Source organism: Athene noctua, chromosome 7 (genome assembly GCF_965140245.1).
Source record: "Athene noctua chromosome 7, bAthNoc1.hap1.1, whole genome shotgun sequence".
Taxonomy (NCBI): domain Eukaryota; kingdom Metazoa; phylum Chordata; class Aves; order Strigiformes; family Strigidae; genus Athene; species Athene noctua.
The window spans coordinates 4947018-4972149 of NC_134043.1; the positions used below are offsets into that span (position 1 = coordinate 4947018).

At 39.6% G+C, this 25132-nt stretch overlaps 1 protein-coding gene across 1 annotated transcript in view; it reads right to left on the reverse strand.

Annotated features, from left to right (window-relative positions):
• ARHGAP15 (Rho GTPase activating protein 15) overlaps positions 1-25132 on the reverse strand; it is a 312620-nt gene that overhangs the window by 5336 nt on the left and 282152 nt on the right. Inside the window, exon 12 of the mRNA XM_074910919.1 lies at positions 18189-18294. Coding sequence (XP_074767020.1) covers positions 18189-18294 — 106 coding nt within the window. The remainder of the gene's footprint in view (positions 1-18188; positions 18295-25132) is intronic.

Genomic DNA, 25132 nt, shown 5'->3' on the forward strand with positions numbered 1-25132 from the left:
AGTTAAAAAATAACAGGTATCACATACTTTGCTTTAGTGACAAGACATTTGGGAAGGAATCATCCAACCTTGAAATAAAATCTTTATTGAAAGCAATTCTACATCCATGCCAGTCAGATACATTGTACGATCAGAAGAGGTGTCCCAGGGGAAAGCTCGGCGCAGTAGACAGGGTTGATTACTTGGACCTCCTGTCAGTTCTTAACTCATTGACGATGGCTGAGACATTCAGTACAACTTTGTTTTCTTTATTTGGAAGTAAAGTTAATATACTTACCTTAACTGTGCCAAATGTACTGGAAAATAACCTGATAATAAAACGTACCGTCCTACGAAGTGATAATGTCTGTGTGTGTGTGTATAAGCACATTTTGGCAGGGCTTTTGCAGATGGGTTTTTCAGTGTTAGGAAGGAAGCAAAAGTATGAAATGATGCACAGATAAACACAGATAGAAGAAACTATCTGGTTTCTTCTCAATATATTTCCTTCCTGTTTAAGGCCTGTTACATTCTTTCCTGAGATACAGCATATTACTGCAATGTCATTTGCTGTTGTAAACTTAGTTCAGTTCAGCTATAGCAGTTGTTCCTCAGGAAGAACTTAAGTGGGTTTTGGTACCAAAAAGACAACGGCAGCTTTGAGAGTCCTCTTAAAACACAAGCAACAATAGGTGTCCTTCTATAACACGTCAAAGCCTTGCAGATATATTCATATCCATCTGGATATACCAGGTTAGGACCGACAGCCAAATAGAACCGCCGTGAGGGAAGAGTGCAGGGCCTGTACACTACTTAACCCCATCTTGAGAGACTTATGGAAATAATCGGTGGTAAGTGAGCCCCTGATACCATAAGCTCTATTTGTGTAAACTGTTCAATTCATTGCACTGCAACGTAGATAAATTTAAAATTTAGTAATAAATTGGGATTCTTGATATTTTATGAATGCAAACTAAACCTCATTATTATTTATGTACTGGCTTTACGGATGATTTGCTCAGTTGCATTACAGTGGTATTCACCAGCTGATGAAGCTAAGCAAATGCAAACATTATCAGTTGAATCCTCAGCTTGTTTGTGAAATGTGTATGCCACGTTGGGAGGGGGGAGCTTTGTGCATATGTACCTGCGACCTGAAGTTTATGCTTATAGAGGAGCTCCAAAACACTACGTCTGTGCTTTTCAAAACGAGTCATGTGGTTTCTTCTGCAACTAATATGTGCAATTCGGGGATTGCAGGGGACTAACACAGTTCTAAACTACTTTCTTTTGCCTGTGTAAAATGCGAAGGTATTTTAAATCTCTGTTCCATAGGTTGAATTTGAAACAATAGCTATCCAAGACTGGTAATAGAGAAACCAGGTCATGGCGTATGATACGTTACTAGAGGGGTCAGAAATAGTTCAGACATACTTAAGAGCTTGCTTTTGCTGAAAATAGCCTCCATGGCTCCTGGCCTACAGAAACTCCATAGGCTTCCTGTGCTCTGCAGCTGTGGGTTCATATTACAGCTCTTTGGGAAAAATCCCTTCTCTTCAGTTGCTCTGGGACGCAAGAACGAGCACTTGATGCTGTCTTCTTCTGCAGAGTAGCCTTTAAATCTGACCGTTGGAGGGCTATATATAGTAGCTGGACAGCTGACAGGGACCCAGTGGAGAATGGGCTTCCTCAGGGGATCCCCCGCATACCTCACAGCACGAGCCCTTCCCAGGATGAACTGCCTTGGAGTCTAGCCCTCAATGAAAATAATAACGAAACTAACTCTGAACATCGGTTCACAGTTGGCTGAATAGACTCTGAAAAGCTGAAGAAAGGCATTTATTTTGGCTTAGCCTGGTTTAATAAGAGAACAGTTAAAAATAAATTGTTCTCACCATTGGGTGAACTTTGCTACCTGTATGACTTCCCTTCTGAAGAGCGCGTGTGCTCTTGCCTTTGCACACACTTCACATAATGCCTGTCTTGTAGGGAAAGTCTTCATTTTCTAGGTGACTGAGGCCAAGATGTGGAAGCATATTTAGATATCTAAAAGGACTCAGGCCTCTACAGGGGTTTTGTTCAGGAATGTGTTTTGGAGAAGTCCTGCTTGTTCTTCTGCACAGTGGGAGCTGTGCTCCTGCCTCCACCCTCAGCTGTGGTACGAAGAGGGCACTGTAATGTGGTACCTGCATCTCAGTATTGAGGTTGTTTCTATTTTTCTGGCCACCTCCTGTGTTAGAGAAGCTCCAAAGGCAGGGTGCACACTGGTGTCCCAGCATGGCATGAACGGTAAGGGCAGGAGCTCATCTTCACGCTGTGGTGGCTCTGCTGAAGAGCCCGATGTGGGCAGAGACTCGGGTCCCACTTCCCCAAGCCATATTGTGTCAAAGAAATGGATTCAAAACCTTTCCACAAAATCTTCCTTATTACTGCAAAAGTTCCAGGTCTCCCTTTTGGAAAACTGACCCAACTGGGTGGTCTGCTAAGTTCTTCCATTCACTGACAACCAGCGTACTGTCCTCCCAGTTTGGCTTGGTTTTTAATTTTTTGTGCGTGAATGCAAACTGGTTCTGACTAATGCTCATAAGACTGGAGGGAGGAGGAGGAGGCCTGGGTAGTCCATGTTATCACAGTGCGAGTTGCTGCTGAGCCTGAAGTTTGCCTGTTTGGGGACAGCCACTTGGTAAGAGTCATCTGGAGGCCACGAACTTCCTTAAGGAGCATCTCGGACTCCTCTGGCTGCAGTTTTGGAATTGGTTTTGCCCTCTCTGAGAGCCCTGTAGGAGCATATATCTCAAACAACAGCAAACCCCTCTTCAAAAACCACACTACTACTGCAAGCATGAGCTTCTCCTTGGGAAGGGGATGGGAGACAACAAAACCACCGGTGACAGATGTTAGGCAGATGCTAACGCACTTCTTAGAGGTGTTTGGATAGTAGAGTGATAAAGGCAGTGTTAGACTACGCAGAATAATATATGTTCAGGCAGAGATAAAATGTATAGAGGCTTTAACTCTATTTTTGGCTGGTAGTATAACTTTTGCTGTGATTGATTTATTATTTTTTTTTAATTCTATTTCTCTTTTTTTTTCTGCAGAACAACTAGCTTATTGTAATGACCAACCTGTCAAAGGTCCTGTATCTGTATGCTTTTGTGGCTTGTGTGGCTCAGAAGGCAACAGATACTTTTACATGAATAAAGCTTTAACTTTTTAAATGGTTTAAATATTTTTGTTCAAGAATGCCTGAAGCTACATTTCCTTGTAACATTAAAAATAAAAAGCAGTTAGTAACAATCTCCCTTAAATCAAGAATTGTAAATATAGAACCTTTATCATCAGCACAGCACATCCAAAAATGTCTTTGTAAAATAAATCAAATTATATGAGTTAATTGATTCCAGGCAACATCAGCAACTGCAGGTGGAAACTGAATAACAGGATGTTTATTAATGAGGGACTATTAATCAAAATTGACAATATCAATTCCTGTTTCTTTTATTTGAATTCTACCTGCAAAATCCTTGGACATACTTGCTGAATTTTGGAATAAAAATTTAAAAGTAAAGAAAATGCTAACACTTGGGATTTTAGCTTTAGATGTAGGGCTATTTGTTTAAATAGCAAAAGGATATCCTAAATCCAATTTGACAGGCAATGCCAAAGATGCCAGTGGTAATTAATTAGCACTTAATTTAGACCACAGAACAACAGGATATGGAATTGGTGCTCAGTGCCATTTCCCCTTAGGCTTCATCTCATGAGGGTCAGGAGTATGGCTGTTGCATTGAAGGTCAGTAAATAAATTGGGGGAACACATTGACACTGGACTTTTCATGATAGATATCCTTCACCCTTATTACTGCCTCTGGCTATTGCTGATGAGAAAAGGCCTGCAATTGTTCTGTAAAGAACGCTGTACACAGGCTCGATTTGAGCAAGGTAGTGTTTGAACTCCCGCGTTGTACAGTAGTGGAGCTGGATGCTTCCTACAGGCAGAAAGCTGTCTCAACTTTGGGCTGGAAATAAACTTCTAACTGTAGCGTAGAAACCTGGAGGAACTCTGACAGGCGAGAAAATTCACTTAAAAACAGCCCTTAGATTTGCTAGATTTGTGAGCTTAGCTTTAGTTTAAGCATAATTAAAATCAATGGAAGATTTTAAAGTGAGGTTAGAAACTAGGTCAGCAAGGGAAAAAATATTTCCTTATTATCTTCTTGTCTTTGTCTTAATATTTGGTGCTCCTCCATAAAGCTAAAGGGTCTTAATAAAGGTGGATTAGTGTTATTAACAACATTGTTTTCTGACAGGGACACTGAAGCTTTGACATGCTTAGTGATGGACAAACAAAAAGTACGTTCAAAACTGCAGAGCCACCAGTTCTGCTGGTAACTCGGCTGGTTTTTAACTCCGTGAAAGAAGCCACTTTTCTACAACACACCCAAAGCAGAGGGTATATGCAAAGTACACACGAGACTCTATGGAGCCTTGTTCACAGTCGCACATAAATAGCATTCTTTGGGTCGGATTTACTGGTAAGAAAAATAGATAATGAGACTCAGTATTTTAATCTTTCTCCTCCCAGCAAACTTCAGTGTGTCTGCCAGCCACTATTATGGTCTTTCTTGCAGTAATCTCTACCCGTCTTCCAAAAGAGTGGTTCAGGTGGAAGGGTGTCAGCCCTGGCACTGACACTCAGTGATGTTACAGCTTTCTGAAATTGCTTCTTCCAAATTATACCCCACCATGTTGAAGTATAACAGTCCAGTTCCACCGTGGCCATCAGGATGATGAACAGTGGGAACATCAGCAGTTACAGCTGGGTAATTCTTATTGCACATCCTAGATGTACTCCACTAGCACAGTTTTATCCCCTTGGTCCCCAGAAGGGCTGTCTGCATTGCTACGTCAGGAAAACGCTGAGTTCGACAGCAGTCCGTGCTCAGAAAATGTATTTTGGAAGCCGCTGGTTAACAGTTATTTTAACTTTCACTTCATCACCCCCTTTGCACCATCTCTCTCGACAGTGAGTGAAATTTTGATTACTGTTAAAGTCACTGACAAAACTCCCAGGAACTGGGAGCCAGAATGGAGTCAGAATTTCACCTTATATAAGCTTAACGTTTTTCATTTTGGATGATATCTATTTTTACTAAGTGGAATTACTGCTTTTGACTATGTTCAATCTATAACCTCTTGCAGCCTTCAATTATAGCCCTTTTGTGCTACAGTAATCCAGTTGACAGCAAATAACTCAGCCCTGGATATGACAGGTTTACTTTCTGACTTAAAGCCCCAAAGTGGCAATTGGCTGGAGTTTCAACCTGGGATGCTGAATTGTAGACAACCTGCTCAGAAGTGCATCTTTGCTGGTGAGTCTAGAGCTTCTCATGAAAAACTTAGTTTTACTAACAACACATTGTCTGTTTCCAGTGTCATGAATAAAATATCCAGTTTTGTGAGACAACCAGTAATCTTTGATGTTGAAATCGGAGAATTCCACGAAAGTTGGAGAACAAACTCTTGCCAAAATTTTCCTTTTCTGTGAGTTCTTATATATATATAACTACTTCATAAATTGTTTTGTTTCAAGTCTTTTAAAATAAGGAAAACATTTTAAAGATTGCCCCACTAGTTGTCCCAAATGTAAAATCTCTATTTTTTTTTTTTAACCTATATTATCACCATCTTGTTGCTTAAAATGAAAGTCTTTTTGCAGTGGTCAGCCCAACAGAGATGATTTTATAGGGGATTTGACCTCAGCTGGGATTCTTACTCTCTCAGGTTCAGTTCTGAGCTCTCCACAAGCAACTATTGCAATATATACACATTGCATTTGTATCAGATTTGAAAGATGCTTTAACATGCCTCCCAGCATCACGATTGCTTCAGCCCTGATATTGAACATGAGTAGGATGAATGTATCTCTTAAATGCACTAGTGAGTATGTGCCATGAGTCTTTGATTTCTTTAAACTTATTTACATTTTACTTGCCCTTGAGCAATGAATTTACTATGTCAGCATTGTCTTTTCTACTTACACTTTGTCTGTCTTGTCCACTCACCTTAACTTGATGTTTATTTTTTTGTGCATGTGTATAGTCCATTGCACTAAATGCCCGAACTGCCTGGAGTGGAGGATTTTCCATATATTGTGTCTTCCTAAGATGCACCCTTTGTAGTACCGCAAGTTCTGCGATATTTCCTAGCTTTAAACTAGCTTTGAATTTTCTCATTAATTTGTTTTTAAGTCAAATACCCATTCACACATGTGCTGGTCTCAGATGGTTGTGGTCTAACTGCCTTAGACACTTTACAAAAGTCTTTATTCTCTATACAGACAGCCCCACCTCTCTCAGTAGTTGTGTTTCTTTCATCTTTGAGGCTTCAAGTGACCAGACTTGCTAATGTCTGATTTTGTATGACCCTGATCAAAATCCACAGTTAGATAAACTGGTGAGAAAACATAGACAAGTCTCTTAGACCTCCTAACCAAAATCACGTTTAACAGACGTCGAAGGGTTTAGCAACAACAGGTACAAACTTGCTGTTGATCTCAAGTCATGTACTCATCAGTCTTGGGACAGCTCATTGAGTAAGCAGCTTCCAGGACATCAAATCTCTCAGTCATAGCTTAACTGAATAAAATGCCTCAATGTACCTAACAGAGTGGCAGAGAAGGATTTCTGATAGTGCCCACCAGCCAAATGGGTGTGTTCCTGTATGGTCTTACTTGCTGGTGTTGTGTATAGGCATGCTGTTCTCAGAGATGAAGCTTAAATGCCTTGCATATGATTTTTTTCATTGCCTTGAGCTCCAGAAGACCTGAGCTGCCTGGCTTTCAAATAAGACTAAATTCAGAAGCCGTGGATCTTCCCCTTACAGCAAAAAATGTCTAATCTTCAGTGAATGGTTGTAAATGGATTTACAAGCTGAGAAAGTGCCTCTTTCAGAAGTAAATATTGTCGTTTCGGGATGTGAAGCTATATAAACATCATTTAATATGGAGAGTGATGGAAACCTGTTAGCATGTAACCCAGAAAGGATAAGCGGTTCCTCACCATCATGGTCAGGAGAGATGCAAACCAAATTCCTCAAGATCTGGAATTCCTCAAGGTCTGACCCTGAGTCCACAGCAGCTGCAATGACTTCCACAGGGGAGATGCTCTGAAGGAAGCTCAGTCTTTTGATGACTTTTTTGGTGAGACAGTTATCCAGATATGGAAACATATCTGGATTGTCTTAGGATGTGATCTTAAATTGCCTGCTACTATTACTGCCACAGCCCTACTGAAAACCCTCTCTGGACTGGACGTTTGAAAATGGGCAAACTAGTGTTCACAGCAAACTTTATGTACTGGGAAATTTCCATATGCTATAGGGTTGTCCCATATGCTGTATGCTACTGGGGTCTCCAGGATTGCTGATAGTGTGTGGTGAAGGCCCGGACTTGGCAGTGTGGATCTGGCAATGATCTGGGAAGTGGGAACAGTTTCAAGGCAGATCAAGTGCTATCCTGAGGGGGTCTGGTGAGGCTGAGTCTCGTGCTGACACAGAGAACGTGGTGTGAAAAGGTTGTGCTTTGTCCATGAAGGTGCTAGGAAAGCTATGGGAGAGGGATTGGTGGGATCTGTAACAAATACAGAACTTTTCTGAATTCTCTTTTCTTGGCTCATCTCCATGGCAAGGGGTTTTCTTTTGGAAGACCACAGCAAAGCTCTGGAGAGGATGTGGCAGTGCTGTGTAACAACAAGGCTGAGACGGGTGTAGAAACCCTCATCTCAGAGGAGGTAACTGGTTGCATCTTGTGGACCAGGGGAGGAGGCAAGTTGTTGTACGCTTGGCTGGAGTTAGCCGCTCCACAGATTTATGATTTTACGTTGCACCATAATGCGTAATGTACAAAAAGATAAATATTTTCCATTCAGCAACATCTTGCTGTATTTTCATCTAACTCTATAATTTTAATTATAAAGTGAACATAACCTGTATCAAATTATGATTTTGTTAACATATTGAATGAGGACAAGAAAAATAAATACCAGATTTTATACTGTACAGGCACATGAAGGTATAGTAAAAAAATCTGGTTTCCTTGACCACATTGTCATAATATGCATATATAACTGCTTATTGAATCCAGGCTGTGTAGACAACAGAAAGAACACTGGCTCCATACCATCACAATGCATGCCCACAACAAAGGGGAGGAAAGAACAGGCTCTTTCATTGTGTGTTTCTAAGTATTACCAACATAAGGGCTAAAAACATTACCTCTGTCTGAAGTGCATCTATATATCCATGCATAAGTTATTAACTGGGCTCCCTGAGCACAGTTGCTGAAAATATTAATATATTCAAATTATATTCTAGCTACTGCAAAAACAGTAGATCAGACAAATGTATTAAAATCTCTTCAGACAAACGAAGTCACGTTATTTATAAAGTTCCTTCCCCCCCTTTTACTGGAACACAAACCTTCATTGTATATAATATTTGAGAACGCAAGATGATCCTTGGATGTCAAAATGTGGCTTAAAGTTTGAATATAATCATAAAACAGTGACTCTAACGCTTGCCATAAACAAATTGTCACTGGTATTATGTAACTTAGACTATTCACAAAGTATGAAAGACGGGATGAATTAAAGGTGGCTGCCAAACACTATGGGCCAAATCCGAAGGTGGGGCCAAATTGTGCGAGGGGACTGGGAATTGCAAACCCAGCATGGAATTCAGATTTACACTCCCCACTGCTCGGACTGCTCCTATGGCTTAAATTAGAGTGAGATAAAGGCTCTTTTTTGTTGCTGTTGTCAGTTTAGACCGTAAGGAGGCAAAGCAGCGAGTGGCTTCTGCAGTCCCCCCAGCCCCCTTACTCTTTCTGGGAGATGGGAAAGTAGGATAAAAGTTCCCTAGTTCCTGCAGGACCCGTTTTTGTATGGAGTGGCTTTCTAGGATGCAAACAAACAGAGTCAGATTGCACCAGCAATGCAGCCTGGAAAGGGAAACACCACTTTCGAATCCGGTGGTCTTGGAATTTTTCATTTTATTCGACACATAAGGTGATGCCTCATCGGGCTGAGACCCTGCTCTTTGCTCCAACTCCTTAGGAAAGCTGGCACAGCGGTTTAACAACGGAAGATCATACATAAAGGCAGAAGGCCTTGTCTGTGAACAACAACGAATCATTCATAGCCGGTTTCCTTTAGTCCAGGCTTTAAGAGTAATGTATATCTGATAATACGCGCACAGCACAGATTTAACTTAGCAACAGCTAATGGTTGTGTTAATGCCCTTTATCAGGGAGAGCTACCGAACTAGGTGGTTGTCCACCTACCTCCCCCCCACACTTCATTTTAAAAGTAAAATGACATGTTTTTCACAGCCTGAAATAATTGTTTGAGCAGAGATACTGGTTTAACTCATTATGAATTATTAGTGGAAAAGTGGGTCTCAGAAGTATGTTACATCTGAAATATTTTTCGTCACTTGAACATGTGCCGTCCAGAACTGGCCCTATTCTACCAGTCACTGGGAACAAACACTTCGCATTCACAGATGCTCCTAATTTGGTGTGGTTTGGAGTGTAATTTAGATCAAACGTATCCATGTAAATGAATCAGGGTTTCTTAATTAGGTGCCTCTAAAGAAAAAACTTGGACCACATCAGTAGGTGTGGGTGTGGTGCCCACAGTACTGGAATCTTTCCTATAGATGAAGCTGAGTTTGTTCGGGCGTACTGTAGGTTTTTCTTTCCTCTTTTTTTTTTTTTTCTTTCCCTTTTTTCTTTCCCTTTTTTTTTTCTTTCCCTTTTTTCCTTTCCTTTTTTTTTTTTTTTTTTTTTCCTAAAGCACAATAATAAATCTGCAGATGGCATAGACATAAAGACGCTACTTCAGAGGAGCTGTCTAAAACACTGTCTCTTTGGCAAATGCCTTAAAGTAGGTCATTCTGCTGTGATTTAGGTTTATATTTCATTGCCAGCTTTTTGTTCCCATTACAAGTAGGGTGCATTCCAGTCCACAGATTTGCTCTTCTTTTTTTTCAGATTGGGTTTTATTTACAAGAATTTGTAGATCTTCATAAGAAAATGACCAATATCCTGTCAGAAGTACTAATCATGCACTTGACCACAAAAAGAGATGTATGAAGGTGATAACCTGCAAACGTTGGAATGCAAAATGACATTCTCCAGAAGAAAAAAAATAAAATGTATTGATTCTCTTAACACGGTGATTGAAATGATTGTTGCATCTTTTGCAATGTGTGAAAAATGATTTGATCTAACGTTTTTTCAGAAGTCTCACAGAGCAGGGGAATCCGTTGCCCTAGTTGTTCAGGTATTTGCTTTTTCTTTTTGTATATTTGCCACTGAAAGGGATGTATTTCATAGCTTTATAAGAAAAACAAAAAATCATCAGGGTCTGTTTTCCCATCAAAGTGCTGGGAGATTTACATGCCAAACTCCCACTAGCCTTAATGAATTACCTGCATAAATTCCCTTTCAATCGATAGTAGAATAGATCCTATTGTGTTATATTAATTATTTTGCACAGAACACTGACATTTTGGCATTAAAGTCTTTTTTGTTTTGGTTTGGTTTTAAGTTCCAATGAATATCTTAAGGAACTTCAAGCCTGTTATTTATTTTATAGCTTTATTCTGAGAAAAATCCTATATCTTTAGTCAGAAAAATGAAAAGCATTGCAGTTTACCCTTTGATGACCTGGTTCTGGACATTTAATGTGTTAGGACCCAATCTCCCAAAAGAAAAAAAAAAAAAAAAGTGGAAAAAAAAACCCCTTTTGTAATGAATTGAGCATTCTTAATTTTCATAAACAAAAACCATTTGGGTTAAAAAGAACGCTAACCCCAAGCAATATTAAGAGGTTACAAAATCACATAAATTAACTCCACCAGTGATATTTTACTAAAGCTTATGCGAGTGCAAACCAGAAGCAGTACTCTCACATGGTCTTGATTAACCGAAGAGTACTTAGCAGTAACCAGCCTTCCCCGAGCTGTGCTGGCCATATGCACACGTACGCCCACAGCACCAATACGCACATGGACGAGCCTTCAAAGGCTTGGGGGGCTTGGGGTGGGGCTTGGGAAGTAAGCGGAGAGTGGAAGTGAGAAGTGTTCACTGTGTCGTCGTGGGCAAGTGCCTTACCCTCTTCATTCCTCACTTTCTCCATCTACACAACTAGCATAATAAAAACTACTGACCTGAAAAGGAAGTTAGGAGATTTAATTAATGTTTGAAAAGCTTTTTGGAGATCGTCTGATATTGAGAAATGTGGGACGAACAATGGGAGCCCTTTGAAACAGGGGCTCTATCTGTATTTGGGTACCGCACCTAGCACAATGGTGCCGTACAGCCACAGAGTCAACTGTATCATCAATATTTAAATTAAAACCATGTTAATTATTTTTATCATTCTGTTACTTGCTGATACACCAGTTCAGTACATTTTGAAGCTTGGTAGCATTGTAAAGTACGAAGCGTAATTACTTGCCTAACTGTTATGAAAATCAGCGTTTATACTTTTAAATATGGCTGTGGAAATAGGAAGTATATGGAAACACAGGTAAAAATGTGGGTTTAATTGCTCATCATTCTCATTAAAAACAGTAAGCTGTAAGGTATTCTTCAGGGAAGAGGTGAACTTTGCAAGCTCTCTTATTCCACAAAAAGAAGGACTAGGCATGATTGCAAAAACCTTGGTAGCAGGTCTCCTCTGCCTCAAAGTGGATAAAATAAAAATGCATAAAGGTGCTTCTGTAAGACTGGATTTCTTTTTTGCTTTTAATCCAAAATCCATTGTTACTCCTGTCCTGTGCACACTTGTGCCTGGTCCACTAATTTACAAGGGAAGAATTTAGTAGACTGATGTGTGCTTAGCAGAGAGAAAATGAGTTTAACTCTTCTCCTTCCCCCAAAATGAGCCCTGGGAAGCTATGGTAAATGGGACAATTGCTGGCATTGCTCCAGCTCCTTTCTAAAAATCTTCTACAGATGAAACAGAGAAGAGCACGTGTGCAAGAGCATGTCTCAATACATATTTGCCCGTCACAAGCTAGGAAGCGATTAATTCATTTCATGTAAATCTCAAAATACTACTCAGGGATGTATTTCATGTTCCTGGACAGGCACCTACTCACTCTCCTGGTGCAAAAGGATGTTGCTCCTCCTCACATTTCCAGTAACTTCTCCCCAGGCTTGTAAGAGTAAGGCTAAACTTTTCTCCCTGATGCTGTCCTGTGGCTGAAGAGCAAGAGCTGCTCATGAGTTGCCTGATTATAAAGAAAAGTCTTGGTTCAGGAAACACTTTCAACAAACAGTCTTTCCCGTGCCTTCAGTTAAGGGCTTCTGTGCTTCTGCACATTCCTGAATTTGGACACTTTTCCTGAAGAAAAATTTAAATGCCCATCCCACACTTGAGGTTGAGGGTCTCCCATTGGTTCCCTGAGGTTTCCCAAATAGAAATTTGTTTTATAGTCCTTCCATTCTGGGGACTGTTTATTCTTTTAAATAACTTCTGCCTATTTTTTATTATTATTTTTCTTAATAAAAAGCATGAACTGTTCTTAATGTAATCTGTTCTTCTACTGTGTGAAAAAAGGGTTCTCCTAAGCTTCGATTTAATATGTAAGCCAGCCTGAAACTGCTGATATGACACATAGTTTAGTAAGTGAAAATCACATGTTTGCTACATCTTTCCTCCACCGACTTAAAAAAAAAAAAAAAGTTTGCAGACATCCCCTGCTTAGTATTATTAGATGCCATACTTTTTAACTTTATTTTCTGCTTTTCCCTCAGAATTCTGGGTAGTGCTGCTGGACTTGTCATCACATTGTCATCGTGTCCTGGTGTGCGGGCTACTGTGGGGTTCTGTCTATGCATGGCTTTTTTCTTTCTTTCTTTTTTTTTTTTTTTTTTTTTAATCTTCAATAGGTAGAAATAAGTCTGATTGCATGTAGTTTTCAAAAGCCTATGTTCTTCAAAATGTAGCTGCCACATGTTGCAAGATGTGTTTTGTTTGTCAAGGCTGGATGCTTTTCTCTATTCATAGACTTATGAACATGGGGGAAGATTATTTTTCAGAACAACTAAAGCATGAATATGAATGAATTTTGTTATATATTAATATTAGTGCATTTATCTTAGATAAAAAGTTCTGTTCTTGATGAGGAGCTTATTTCCAATGAAACTGATGCAAACAATTACTAGTAAGAATGAAGAATTTGGGCGGGGGGGGGAAGGCGATCAGAAAGAAAATCATCATTCTCTCTCTGAAAAGACAGAAAGACTGAATGGCGTCTGAAAATGTCTTGCCATGCGATGTACAGTACAGGAAAAATGGAGCAAAATGGAGTTTCTTGGACTCAAAGGTGAATCAAAAGGAATTGCCTTCTGCCTGGACAAGGCAGCCAGATAGACCACAGTAACAGATCCACGTGATAAACCAAGAGGCAACTGCAGAGCTCCCCAGACAACTTGCCTGAAGTGCCTGCCAAGGAGGCAGATGCTGCTGCTGGAAGAATATCTTCCACAGTTGGGCATCTGGGTTCAGTGCTTTCCACGTAAGGGAGAGGGATGGTAACGTCAGGCTGGCCCCTGTCTTCCCATTTAATTATTTCAACATCCATTTTATACTTTTGTAAATAACACGTGTTATCCTGCCTTTGTGAGGGAAAATAAGAAGCAAAGAGAGGGGTTTTGTGTGCAATATATCCGCTTGCAGGGGTGCCTACATGGATGGGTAAAGACAGACTCAAGCTTGGCTGCCCTGTGCTCCAGCCTGGTCAGATGTGAGACAGCTCGGGTCTGGGAGTCGCAGAGCTGCCTTGCGGTGGCACGGAGCTCAACCTAATAAGCAGAGCAGGCTGAGATTCATTAATTTAACATTAATAAGCACAGCTTATTAGCTCAGGCACAGTGCTGTATAATGCAGGCACACAGCTTCTGGAGCAGAGCTGCGTCCGCCCTCGCCAGCTCGGAGCATGGTGCGCAGAACCCAGCCAGGGTGCTCCTCTTCCCTACTGCATTTTGCATTAGGGAGGAAAAAGTATTTTGCAGTCACTGCAGAAGCTTCTCTGCAAACAGAAAAAACAAAAACAAAAACAAAACCCCAAAAACCAAAACCCAACCAAAAAAACAAACCTCCAGGCTTTTAGATTTTACTGCTGGCTTATGCTGAGTCTTTAAGTCATTTAAACTTCTCGTGCCTCAGTTTCCCAATGAGCGTGTAATAGCTGCCTCAAGATGCTGCTGTGAAAGCAGGTTAGGGGCTAATCATAAAATACTGTGGGATCCTTAAAGAGCTAATTTTTTGTTCTGTCTCACTTGAACTGTGAGTAAATTACTGGGTATAAACAATGATTTATCAGATAGGGATTGGTTGTGCTCAATTCAGGGTTGTGCAGAGAGCCAGTGCAAGGTTTCTGCATTATTTGATGTCCTGTCTATGCCTGAAAAACAGGACCAGAAAGGGATATCAGTTTTATCTGGTACCAGCCATTAGCTCACTCTGGCAGTAAAATTCACTTGTTAGATCAGCAACGTGAAGGAGTGGAGTCCTGGGGAACTGGGGTGCTGTTTTCACAAATGTATGAGACAGCAGTATGTGGGCAAATAGAAGCAGTATATAGCAAGCAAATACTCTCTAAACATGTTCAAGCAGAACAGGTTGCTTTGTAGCCCTTTATTTGGGAAAATCCCTCCTCAGTTTGAGTTTTGTTATTTCTTTCATGTGTAAAGTACATTGGCTTGATTTGCTCATCTTCAGGAAGAAGTAGAGATAGACTAATAGCAGTTGTGCTCAATTATTTTCAGTATGAGTCCTAATAAAACAATTTTTTATGGTATTAGACTGACAAGTGCTATGTGATATGTCTGTTCAGCCCCATATTTTGTCTCTTCTGCTTATGAGTAGAATAAATTTCATGCAAAGACGAGCAGGGGACATTGGTGGGTTGGGTTTTTTCCCATCAAATGCAAAAAAAACTTAAAAGAACAGGTACTGCAACCTCAAGCTTTGCTTTTAATCCCCCTCCTGTGGGCTTCATACGCTGCACTGTGACTCCTTGCAGCTTCAGAGGGCTTGCTTTAAGAAAGATATATGGCACTGGTGTTAATCCCTGCTGCCAGGCCTTTCTCGCAGACTCTCTCATCAGCTGCTTTGTCTGGGTTTCTAAAGGAGGACCCTTCTGAAGTGCATTTCACATTGTTATTTGTGCTTGATCTGGACCCACTCCTGCAGACTGGATCGCCCCAGAATGAAACTGTAGTGCGAGCCCGCTGCTGTCAGTGATTTAGGGGAAGCATAGCCTTCTGGGCAAAGGCTGGATTCTCATGCTGAGCTTCTGTGTGCACTCTCACGTGCTGTGCAGAAGTCACAGGCTTACACGGTCCCATGGCCCTGGTCCGAATAGCCCTGTTCTCCTTTTTATCTGATAGAGAGGAAAGAAAGGGATAGGAGAAAGAGGGGAATACCACAGAAACAACACAACTATGGTCCTCCAGCTTCTCTCCATCAGAAAGCCCCGTTCAACGTTGGGCAACAACAGCCATCTCCACCAGCAAATACAAAAATTGCAGTAACGTGCCTTAAATTAAACCAGTATCCTTATTTTTTTTCAACTAATCAGAAACTTTTTAACCTTCTGTGATTTACATTGAGAAAAATCTATGATTGAAGAGGATGGTGCAAGGCGCATGTCAGTGGTGAGGTTGGTCCATCATGCACATTGGCACCCCTCTTCTGAAGAGTATCCCTAAAAGAGATGTAAATCTATGTTTTGTAACCTCTGCAAGCTAGTCTTGTTTCCTAGGTTGATTTAAGCAAACACACATTGCCTATATTTACATAATATTAACATCACTTCATTACTAAAAATGTATGTATGCTTCTTTATTCTCATTTATGGAGTCATGAAGCCATTCAAGCTGGCTCCTGTCTTTCAGACTGACAAGTTCAAGAAAACATACCAGTTTTTATCCTTTGTTTTTTGTTTTTTGTTTTTGTTTTTTTTTTTCCTGGTGTTTTCAGTATCGATTCTACTGCTGCTTCCATATCAATGGAACAAAGCTTATGGAATAGCCCTATCCTTCCCTGAGGATGTGTTTGTGTGGCAGAGAAGGCTGACCTTCAGGGAGACTCATGATTGCTCCCATAATGCTCAGACCCCCAAATGACTCAAATATCACAACTTTCTGCCTTCCATCACTCTGTGCCACTCTCTTGAGTCAGTATACCTCTAGCTTCATCATGCTTCTGCAGTGACACTTAGGTAAGAGCATGTGCTTTTTTAGGTAGTACTATACTTATGGAGTTGTAGTCAAGCTCAGTATTGCACACACATGCATTATGAAGTATTAGTATTTTATTTTTTGCGTATTAGTATGGGGTTTATTTCCTTTTATTTTCTTTTCTCCAAAACCTACCAGTCTTGGTCCAGTTTTGCCAGTTATTCTACACATACACAGCAGGAAACAATTGCTGTCCCAAACAGATTATGTTCTAAAAAGCCAAGGCAGACAAAGGAAGTATTATCGTCATTTTGTAAACAAGGAACCAAGGCACAGAGAGATTAAGTGATTTACCCAAGGTCACCCAGAACATCCGGTCAAAGCCAAGAACTGAACCCACATCTCCCGAGCCTCAAGCAAGTGATTTAACTATGAGATCAAAAGACTTATTTCATATACCTGATATCTCTCCCCTAAGACACGGTAACGAAACTTTTTTCAGGTTAGGATCAATGCCACATATGGTGCAGTAAATTTTGTATATGGTATATCTGTGCTGACAGCGTGTACCCACTTCTTGCACTCAGGTTCTTCCAAGGAAATAATTTCCCTTATTATTCTTCCATTGACTGTAATAAATTATCATCCCTCTCTAGATAACCCTCTGAAGGAGAGAATGTGTGCACACGGTACATCAGATGAATACATAGAAAACTGTTTTTCTGCAAGGCCAAACTCAGTCATTTTATGGACTCTTTAAAATCCTTCCATGCTTAATGAAATGGGAACGTTTCCATGACTATATGGACTTCATTTTGCAATTTCAACTGGAAGCTGAAAAACAAGATAAAGGATCTACATCTCTTACATGTATATGCCAGGAGAATGCAGCAGAAATGATCAGTATAAAGGCATCATTCATTATAAGCTCAGAGTAGTCTTTTATTTGGAGTCTTTATTACTCACTCACTGGGGTCATTATATCATTCCTGGGATGAAATACTCCTCTGTGCACAGGCCCTCCATGGGGCCCTAGATCCTACTTAGTCCCTTCAAATTTAAGGGTAGTTTGGCTGAAAAATTACTGTACAAAATGGCACCAGTTAGTCCCAACAGCAGGACAGCCTTGAAGGGAGGAACAGAACCTACCCTTCATGTGCTCCTGTCTTGAGGTCTTCCACTTCTTGCCCAGTTGTTCTGCAAGTCAAACTGCTACAAGCTGGTTTCCATGTGAGCACATGGTCTACGTACATCTTTACTGTTAATGCCGTGAAGCACAAGGAGCTCACGGTGAACGCAAGATCCTGGGTTGACTTTGTGGGCTGACATCTTTTGAAAATGGAGCTCAATGAGTGTGGAAACCACAGAGGAATGATAAGAGAGCCTCACCGTGCCATTTTTCTGCCTCTTTGGTATCTCAGCAACGTTAGGAGAGCAAAGGTGCACTTCCAAATCTCTCCTTATCGTGTCTTAGATGTTCTATGTTGTCACAAGCTTCCTTGTGAGGTACAAGAGCTCAAAGCGTATTTTCTTGGGTGAGGTTATTCCTATTATTATGTGCCTCAGCATATCACAAGATCAATAAGATTGAACAGGAGGGTTCTGAAGGGTGAGAACATGGTGATCCAAAAGTCTATTGCTGGAGAAAGTAAACCAAATTTCATTTGCCCAATTCATTATACCTGTAGCATAGTAATCCAGATGTGTTTGACTGCATTGAAGGAAACAGAACTCTTCTGCTTTCTAGCAGAGGAAAAATTTGGGCTTTTGCTTAGACGTACTGATCTCTTGAGCAGGAATAGGATATACATAGATACCATAAATCATGCTTAGTTTTGCCAAAGAACATAATTATCTTTGGTATTTTGGATGACATTTCCAATAGGATTAGGACACCACACACAGATTCCTTTCAGAATTATTGATCTGTTAGTACCACAGTTCTACTTACTTCTTTAGATGTTCAAAAAGGATTTTCATTGTGTCATAGTTTGGCCTAGGGAGCTTTTTTACCAGGTTCCTTATGGATTTGATGCGAGTGGCATTGTCCTGGATTTCTAAGAGGAAAAAAAGAAAAGAAAAGAACCACTTGAATGTCACATTAGGATATTACTTTGCCCTGTATTGTATCTGGTACCTGAACAAGAAAAAAACATCATTAATATATGATTAAAACCAGAATATATCATACCTTCTGTCACCTTAATAGAGAGCAAGAGTAATGTACAAGGATCAAAAATTCTCTCTTAATTTTAAGGAAGCATTTTCTGGTTCACAGAATTATATTCTTATGCTTTTCATTTATTTTATTTGATTATTAGACCATCATCCTAAGCTAAAATACCTCCAAGTAGTAATGGACACACATCTTAAATGTTGTCCAGTGGTGCAGCATCTGTGATGGATGCACCTCCCAGGTAGTCCTTGTTGTCTGTTTTCTTTCTCATCGTAATTAAATCCGCTGTATTTATGCATCTCTATCCTGAACATGAACCCCATCATGTTCAGAAATATAAAATGCTTTGCTGTTCTTTTTAGTTGTGCTTTCTGGTGATCAATTGTTTTGAGAAACTATTCCACTGTAGCTATTTTCTAATACCTGTAAAAATTTGTGTTTCAAACTTGTGATTAGTAGTAAAGAATGCAATACTAAGGGCTTTAATCTCTCTTTTGAGGTGATAAGAAAATTGCTGTCCTTTTTGTTAAGATATACCTTCCTGTTTCAGTATGATTCATAGTTTCGTGGGAAAGGTTTGACTGATATTTTCATCGATTTGTACAAGATGTTGCAACTAAAACAAAGTCATGTACAACTGTGCTTTCGTTTAGGAACAGATTAGATAAGGTGCCAGTAGGTCTGACGTAGGGAAAGCATCTTGCATGTTACATGCCCTAGATAACCTGAGAATACTTTTCTGATCTTATCATCTATGATTTAATTATCACCTATCATTCTTCGTATATGTTCCTTTTTAATATTCATATTAACCTCGCACCCGGAGATCTCAATCAGGATTGAATCCCAGTTGCAGTAGGTGCTGCATAAGCATGCATGGTGACTAGTGCCTTAATTCAAAGATTTTACCAAAAAAAAAAAAGAATTCCAAGCAAAACTTTCCTGCCACAAAACTGAATTTAAAAATTACAATTGGTTAGCTAATATTCCTTCCTCATCATGTATTCTTAATTTCTCTTGAGATTAATATTTCGTACACACAGATATAGATGTATATATATTGTTTATAATTTGAACATTTATATAGATATGAAAGACAAGAGTTCAAAGTAGTCAATGCATAGGAATTATTTTCCTATAAAAAACCCCAAAAACTTTAATATAGATTTACTCTATAGGAAGTCATGCAGTTGTCAATACTGATAATGAAGTTACACACAAATGAAGAATACAATTTCTGTGTATTTTACTCTTGTCCTGATCTGAATTATATAGAACCTTAACTTCTGAACAGCACAAACTCCCTGAGTCTTTCAACCCGGTCACCCCTTGATGTTTTCTGCCACAAGCCATCCGTACTCTTTATTTTTGTCCCATGGATGATCTGTCCAGTGGAAATATGACTGAAGCTATGAATGAAAATTCATAGAAGTGACTTCACTGTAGGAAGGGGGTACAAATTCTTTGGGTTTTTAAGTTGTGCTGCTTGGTGTGTGTTCATGTTATGATCTTACCAGATAAGTTATATTTAGATCGGGGCTGCCCTATCTGGTGCTTACAGCAGTTTCTCTCATAAAGATTCTCAATTAGTTTATTTTTGAATTCTGTTTTCTCTCGAGAATTCAATGGACTTGAGTGGAACCGGAACGCTGAGGTAGGGAAAGACTCAATGGAAGGAAAGGCTCGCTGTTTGTCCGTTTGCAAGGAAATGTCCTACAGTAAAACTTTATCATGGTATCTTGAAGGAAATGTCTCTGCTCTGTGTTGATTAACACCGATACCAGCTTGATAACCACCTTCCCTACAGAAACAGCCACATTAGAGAGGTTGCGCTTCCTTATAAGATGTATTTGTAAAAGAAATAAGCTAAAAAGAGCAATATTAATTTACAAATAAATTATTTCTTGAAAGAATGGCATGAGTAGAAAGCTTTGTTTTAGGGCTTATTGTACCAAAGACATCAGTACTGGTACGCAGGAGAAGAGAACTTTAGATAGGCACTAAAGCGCAAAACTTGTAGAAATTTTGCATAAAATTGTTTTGTGAATCAGTCTATTTGCTAATTGTTAGTCTATTGTAAAAGAAGAAAAACCAGGCAACATGTGGTAACTTTAGTCAGCATTTCTGAACTGAGAATGATAAACACCTCTGCCTGGCTCTGGCATTTATCAGTACTGAGATATTATTACCACATAGAGTCACAGCATGGTTACTGTTATCATCAAAAAAAAAGAGCCAGCTAATCTTAATGGTTTGTAAAGCCGTTACCTGCACTGGTCTGACATTTATCATGATCATTTTACCACATGAGTCCTACATTGCAAAGGTATTTTATCTGGAAGGGACATCACTATGAATTATTATTTGCAGCTAGGTAGAAAATTGTATGTTGTAGATACCTTTTCTCATTATAAATCACAGTCACATTTCACCATTTCCCACACAAAGCTGCTGAGCCCAGGCTTTTTGCCATAACACTTAGTCTCACTCCCTTTTATAGTTCCATGAAAATATTGGGTACTCTTTCATTAAAATCATTGATATTGGTGTGGTTTTTTTAAATGCTATATACACGCCTGATTTTTCTCTAGTATAAAAGAATTTGTTTTTCCACTTGAGAAGCTGAAGAGGATAAACTGTTTATTTTTTTTTGTTAAAGCTTGCTCTCGCTTCAATTTTTGTGGCTGGGCTTGTCTTTACTCTTGACCTTGTTGATGGAATATTTAACAGATCAGATGCAAGATCTTATGTTTCATTTGCAATACCTAGGTATTTGCTTTCTTTCTGTAGTGCCTCGAGTTTCACTTTCCTAGAAATTTTCCCCTTTCAGATTCCTAAGTAGAAAGATTTTTTTAATTTAATTTTTCTTGAGGTTTTCTCTTTACTGTGCTTAAGTGGAGGGAGGAAATCCTTAAACATGGGTTTGTATAAATAGCTGTGGAGAAGGTATCTCCCTCTTTGCACTGGATTAAGAAGCCTGGCAGTACAGGGTGCAAAGGAAGGAAAATACTCCAAACAGCTGTTAAATTCTCCAGCTAAGTCTAGAAAATGAAGCAGACCAGTTCTGTATAAACTGAAATAATGTTAATTTTCATGATACACTTTTTATTGTGAAGATTGGTGAAAATCTGTGAAGATTTCTGAAGGAAAGGAGTTGTCATGATCACATATATCAAATAATGAAAGGATGGTTAATCCTTTTTGCATTTGTTGGGCAAAATATGGAAGACGTAGGTGATAATTTCAGCAGATCAGGATACTATGAAGTGAATCGCAGATGGTTTTCCATGTAGTATTTTCATAGAACATATATTTAGAATTTGGGTTACTGCCTTTAAAAATAGGGCTGGCTCCCTTTAACAGAGCAAAACTGTGGAGATGCTCTCTTGTTTATATTTAAATGAAGAATACATTGAAAAATCCCACTTAATATTATATAAGCTCTTTTGTAAATGAGCTTTGGATAAACATTTGAGCACAGAAGAAAACATGATGTGTCTGTAACATTAACAGTGGCTGGGTAAAAATGAGTGAAGAAAGTAACCTTTAGCACTTGTGTCCATAAAGAATACTTAAGCAAATCCCACCAAATCTTTCTTTTAATCATTAATTTTAAATGGACGTAGATGTTTACAACAAGCCACTTTGTTTCAGAACAGGAAGTCCGGGGTTTATCTCCAATAACTCACGTTTGCTAGGAAAGGATGCATGTCTCTAACCTGACATGCATTCATTATTTTGTAAGGTACTGGAGTCTGACCCGTGACCCTCCTCAGACCTGCTGCATTATTCATGTCTGACTTACTTTGTATAGTTTTACTATAGCGCCCATTTCCCTTTACCAGGCATTTCAGTGGCTTGTGCATGTTTAATGTTAAATGGCATTTATGGCTCACATTAATGCCTAATTTTATCACGAGCCATGGTTTCTTTTTACGCTCTCGAGCCTCGCAGCTGAACTGCTGAAAAAACAGTGATTTATGGTTCTGCATGAAATATGAAACTATTGATCTGCCACCTAATCTATGTTTTGTTGTTGGTTTTTGGGCATGGTTTTCTCTGATTTTCTTACATGGCTCTTCTCACCTTGTTTTGTTTTTTTGGATAAGATTTCTGCTGTGGTTAAAACGTCATACACTGTTGCTACAGCAAAATCTGCCTGCCAAGAGTTTTTTTTTCCAACAATTCACGACTGATTCAGCTGCCGAGAGAAAGACAGGTCTTGTCTGGGGCTTTTTTGGTTTGTTTATTTCATTTATTTTTATATTTTTTTTTAATCGGAATTGAGTAGTTTAGGTGGATTTTCGAGTGCTAATGAAATTGTGAGACTTATGGCGCTGGCTACAGCCAGCCGTAGTGTGGGCAGACGCTCTGTGAGCTTCCCCACTGTGCTGCTGTGCAAGCATCCCCGCTGTTATGTTTGCTATAGTTTTAATGTCTGTGAAAAATTCCTGATGCAACTAAATTATGTTCTGCCCTCTTGTTTGTATAAATAAACACCCGACTTAGCCAATTCATCTTGCTCTTGCCCATTTTAGAGGCTTGCCCTGTCGCACAATGCTTAACCCCAGTCCTTGATAGCTTTGGTGTTATCAGGGAATGAAAACTTGCTTAAAAGAGAGTGCTCTGTTGGCTCGATTTTTTTTTTTTTTTTTTTTTTTTCAGAGACATCAACTGCCCAAAACTCCATTTTCATTTGTTAAGTCTTCATATTCTGGAAGTCATGCTGGCTAAAAGGCACAGATTTTTATGTATAAATATATAGATAAATTTATTCGTATCACTTTTAATGTCAGGATATTTTAATGTTACTCTGCGTAACATAAAAGTCCCAAATGTTAATCACTTGCAGTATGCTATGGCAATCGTCTCGTGCAGATACATTGTAAAATATTTTCTTGTTTTTAAAAAAAAATCCATAAGAAGTGTTCAAACTAACTAATGTTTGCTATAAGGAAAATAACCAATTTGTGATCCGAATTGATTTTACTTTTTATTCATGCCTCAGAAATAGATGTTGCAAAAGAAAATGAGAATTGCGTGAAACCTCTTTATATGGGCAATTGATGAATTCATCCTATGTGATATAAAGTGGAGTTTGCAATGAATATTCATACAACTTTTGCGATCCATTAGCAAGACCCAAGACAATGAGTTCGCAACTCAGTCCCATTTAACAAAAATATATGTGGAATTAATGGGAAAAAACAGCACTTACAAAACTTAAACTTTAATGTATCAAACTCCAGGTGCTGGAGTTTGAGGAAAATAACCAATAATAGTCATTTTTTACATATTTGATGGGACTGATTATGCAATGTGCAACTCTAAATGGCTTATAGCACATTGTAGCATGGTTCCATCCCATTGGCTACAGTAGGGTGCAGGCAGATGGATGACAGTGACAAGGAGAGAAGTGCTTTTGCTTAGCCGTGCGTTAAGATGCCATCCAGAAGCTCTGTGCACTGCAGACACTTCATTAGGATGCCAGGATAATGGTAAACTACCACTCAGAGTGACACCCCATTTCCTGCTTACTGAGCTCTCCAACCTCGGCAGATGTCAACAATCTCACAGTGCTACAGAGCAGACCTAACTTTCCAGGCACTTTGACTCCAATTTTTTTCCCTTAACAGTGCCATACATTACATGCAATATGTAACAGCAAGTACCAAACAGAAAACAAAATTTGCTGCCCTAATTATAACAAAGCAGCATCTGACTTAGGTACTGCATGCCCAGCGTACATACAACCAGTTAGCAGCATAAAAGAGGAATGATCTTTGTCAGTTAATTTTGGGGGTTAATTAGACTTAGGACTTTAATGGCTAATGGATAGCCTGATCCCAACTGAAATGATTGTGCTTCACTGCTAACTTCTACCAAGCATCAGAAAAATATGCTGAGCTCTTTCCTGGTATTTAATACACTGTTACAGTCTTCTGCAGGGTTTTCTGCACAGAAAGAGCAGACTTGAGCATCTGGATGGTGTGATATTTTCTCTGCAAATGCACAACTTGAGGCCGTAACGCACCTCCCCAACAGCAGTTAAAGCCAGCAGAGAGACTGTGCTATGATGCTTGACCCGCACTCCTTTCTAGAGAAACACAAATAGTTGCTCACGCTTTCAAAAATCGTCTTCAGATACAGAAACAGTATCCATAAGGTCACTATTTCTAATTCAGTTTAATTTCTGGAACCTACTGGTGTGTGATCATGTAATGCTTTTGAAATCAGGAAGCCTGTTTATTTTATAATAGGATTTTTTCCCCGCTCTTTTTTGGTCAGAGGTGACTTAGCAACAGTGCTCTGCCCTACCCCAGTGGTGGCCCATCACTTATTTTTGGTGTGTGAAGTGGTGAAAGCATGACTGCCAGCTCCTGAAATCCCCACTCCCCTCTCCTTCACAGCATCTTCTTGCCCCCACTGCCCATGCCAAGGATGGGCTTCCATTGACATCCCTCTGGTCCTCACCCACACTCTCCCGACTGCCATGTCAGTTGAGGATTTGGGGATGGACAACGATTTGGGACAGAGAAAACCTATGGCAGGGTGGAAGGATGCATGGGGATGAGGTGGCAAAGCGTTTCTCAGATTTCTGCTTATATGAAAATCAGGATGCTGAATAGGAACTGTCCCAGAACAATCCCAAAGTCGGGGCTGTATCCCGCCACATTTATTTAGCTGTTGTTTGTTTTCCCCTGGGCAAAATTCCCACC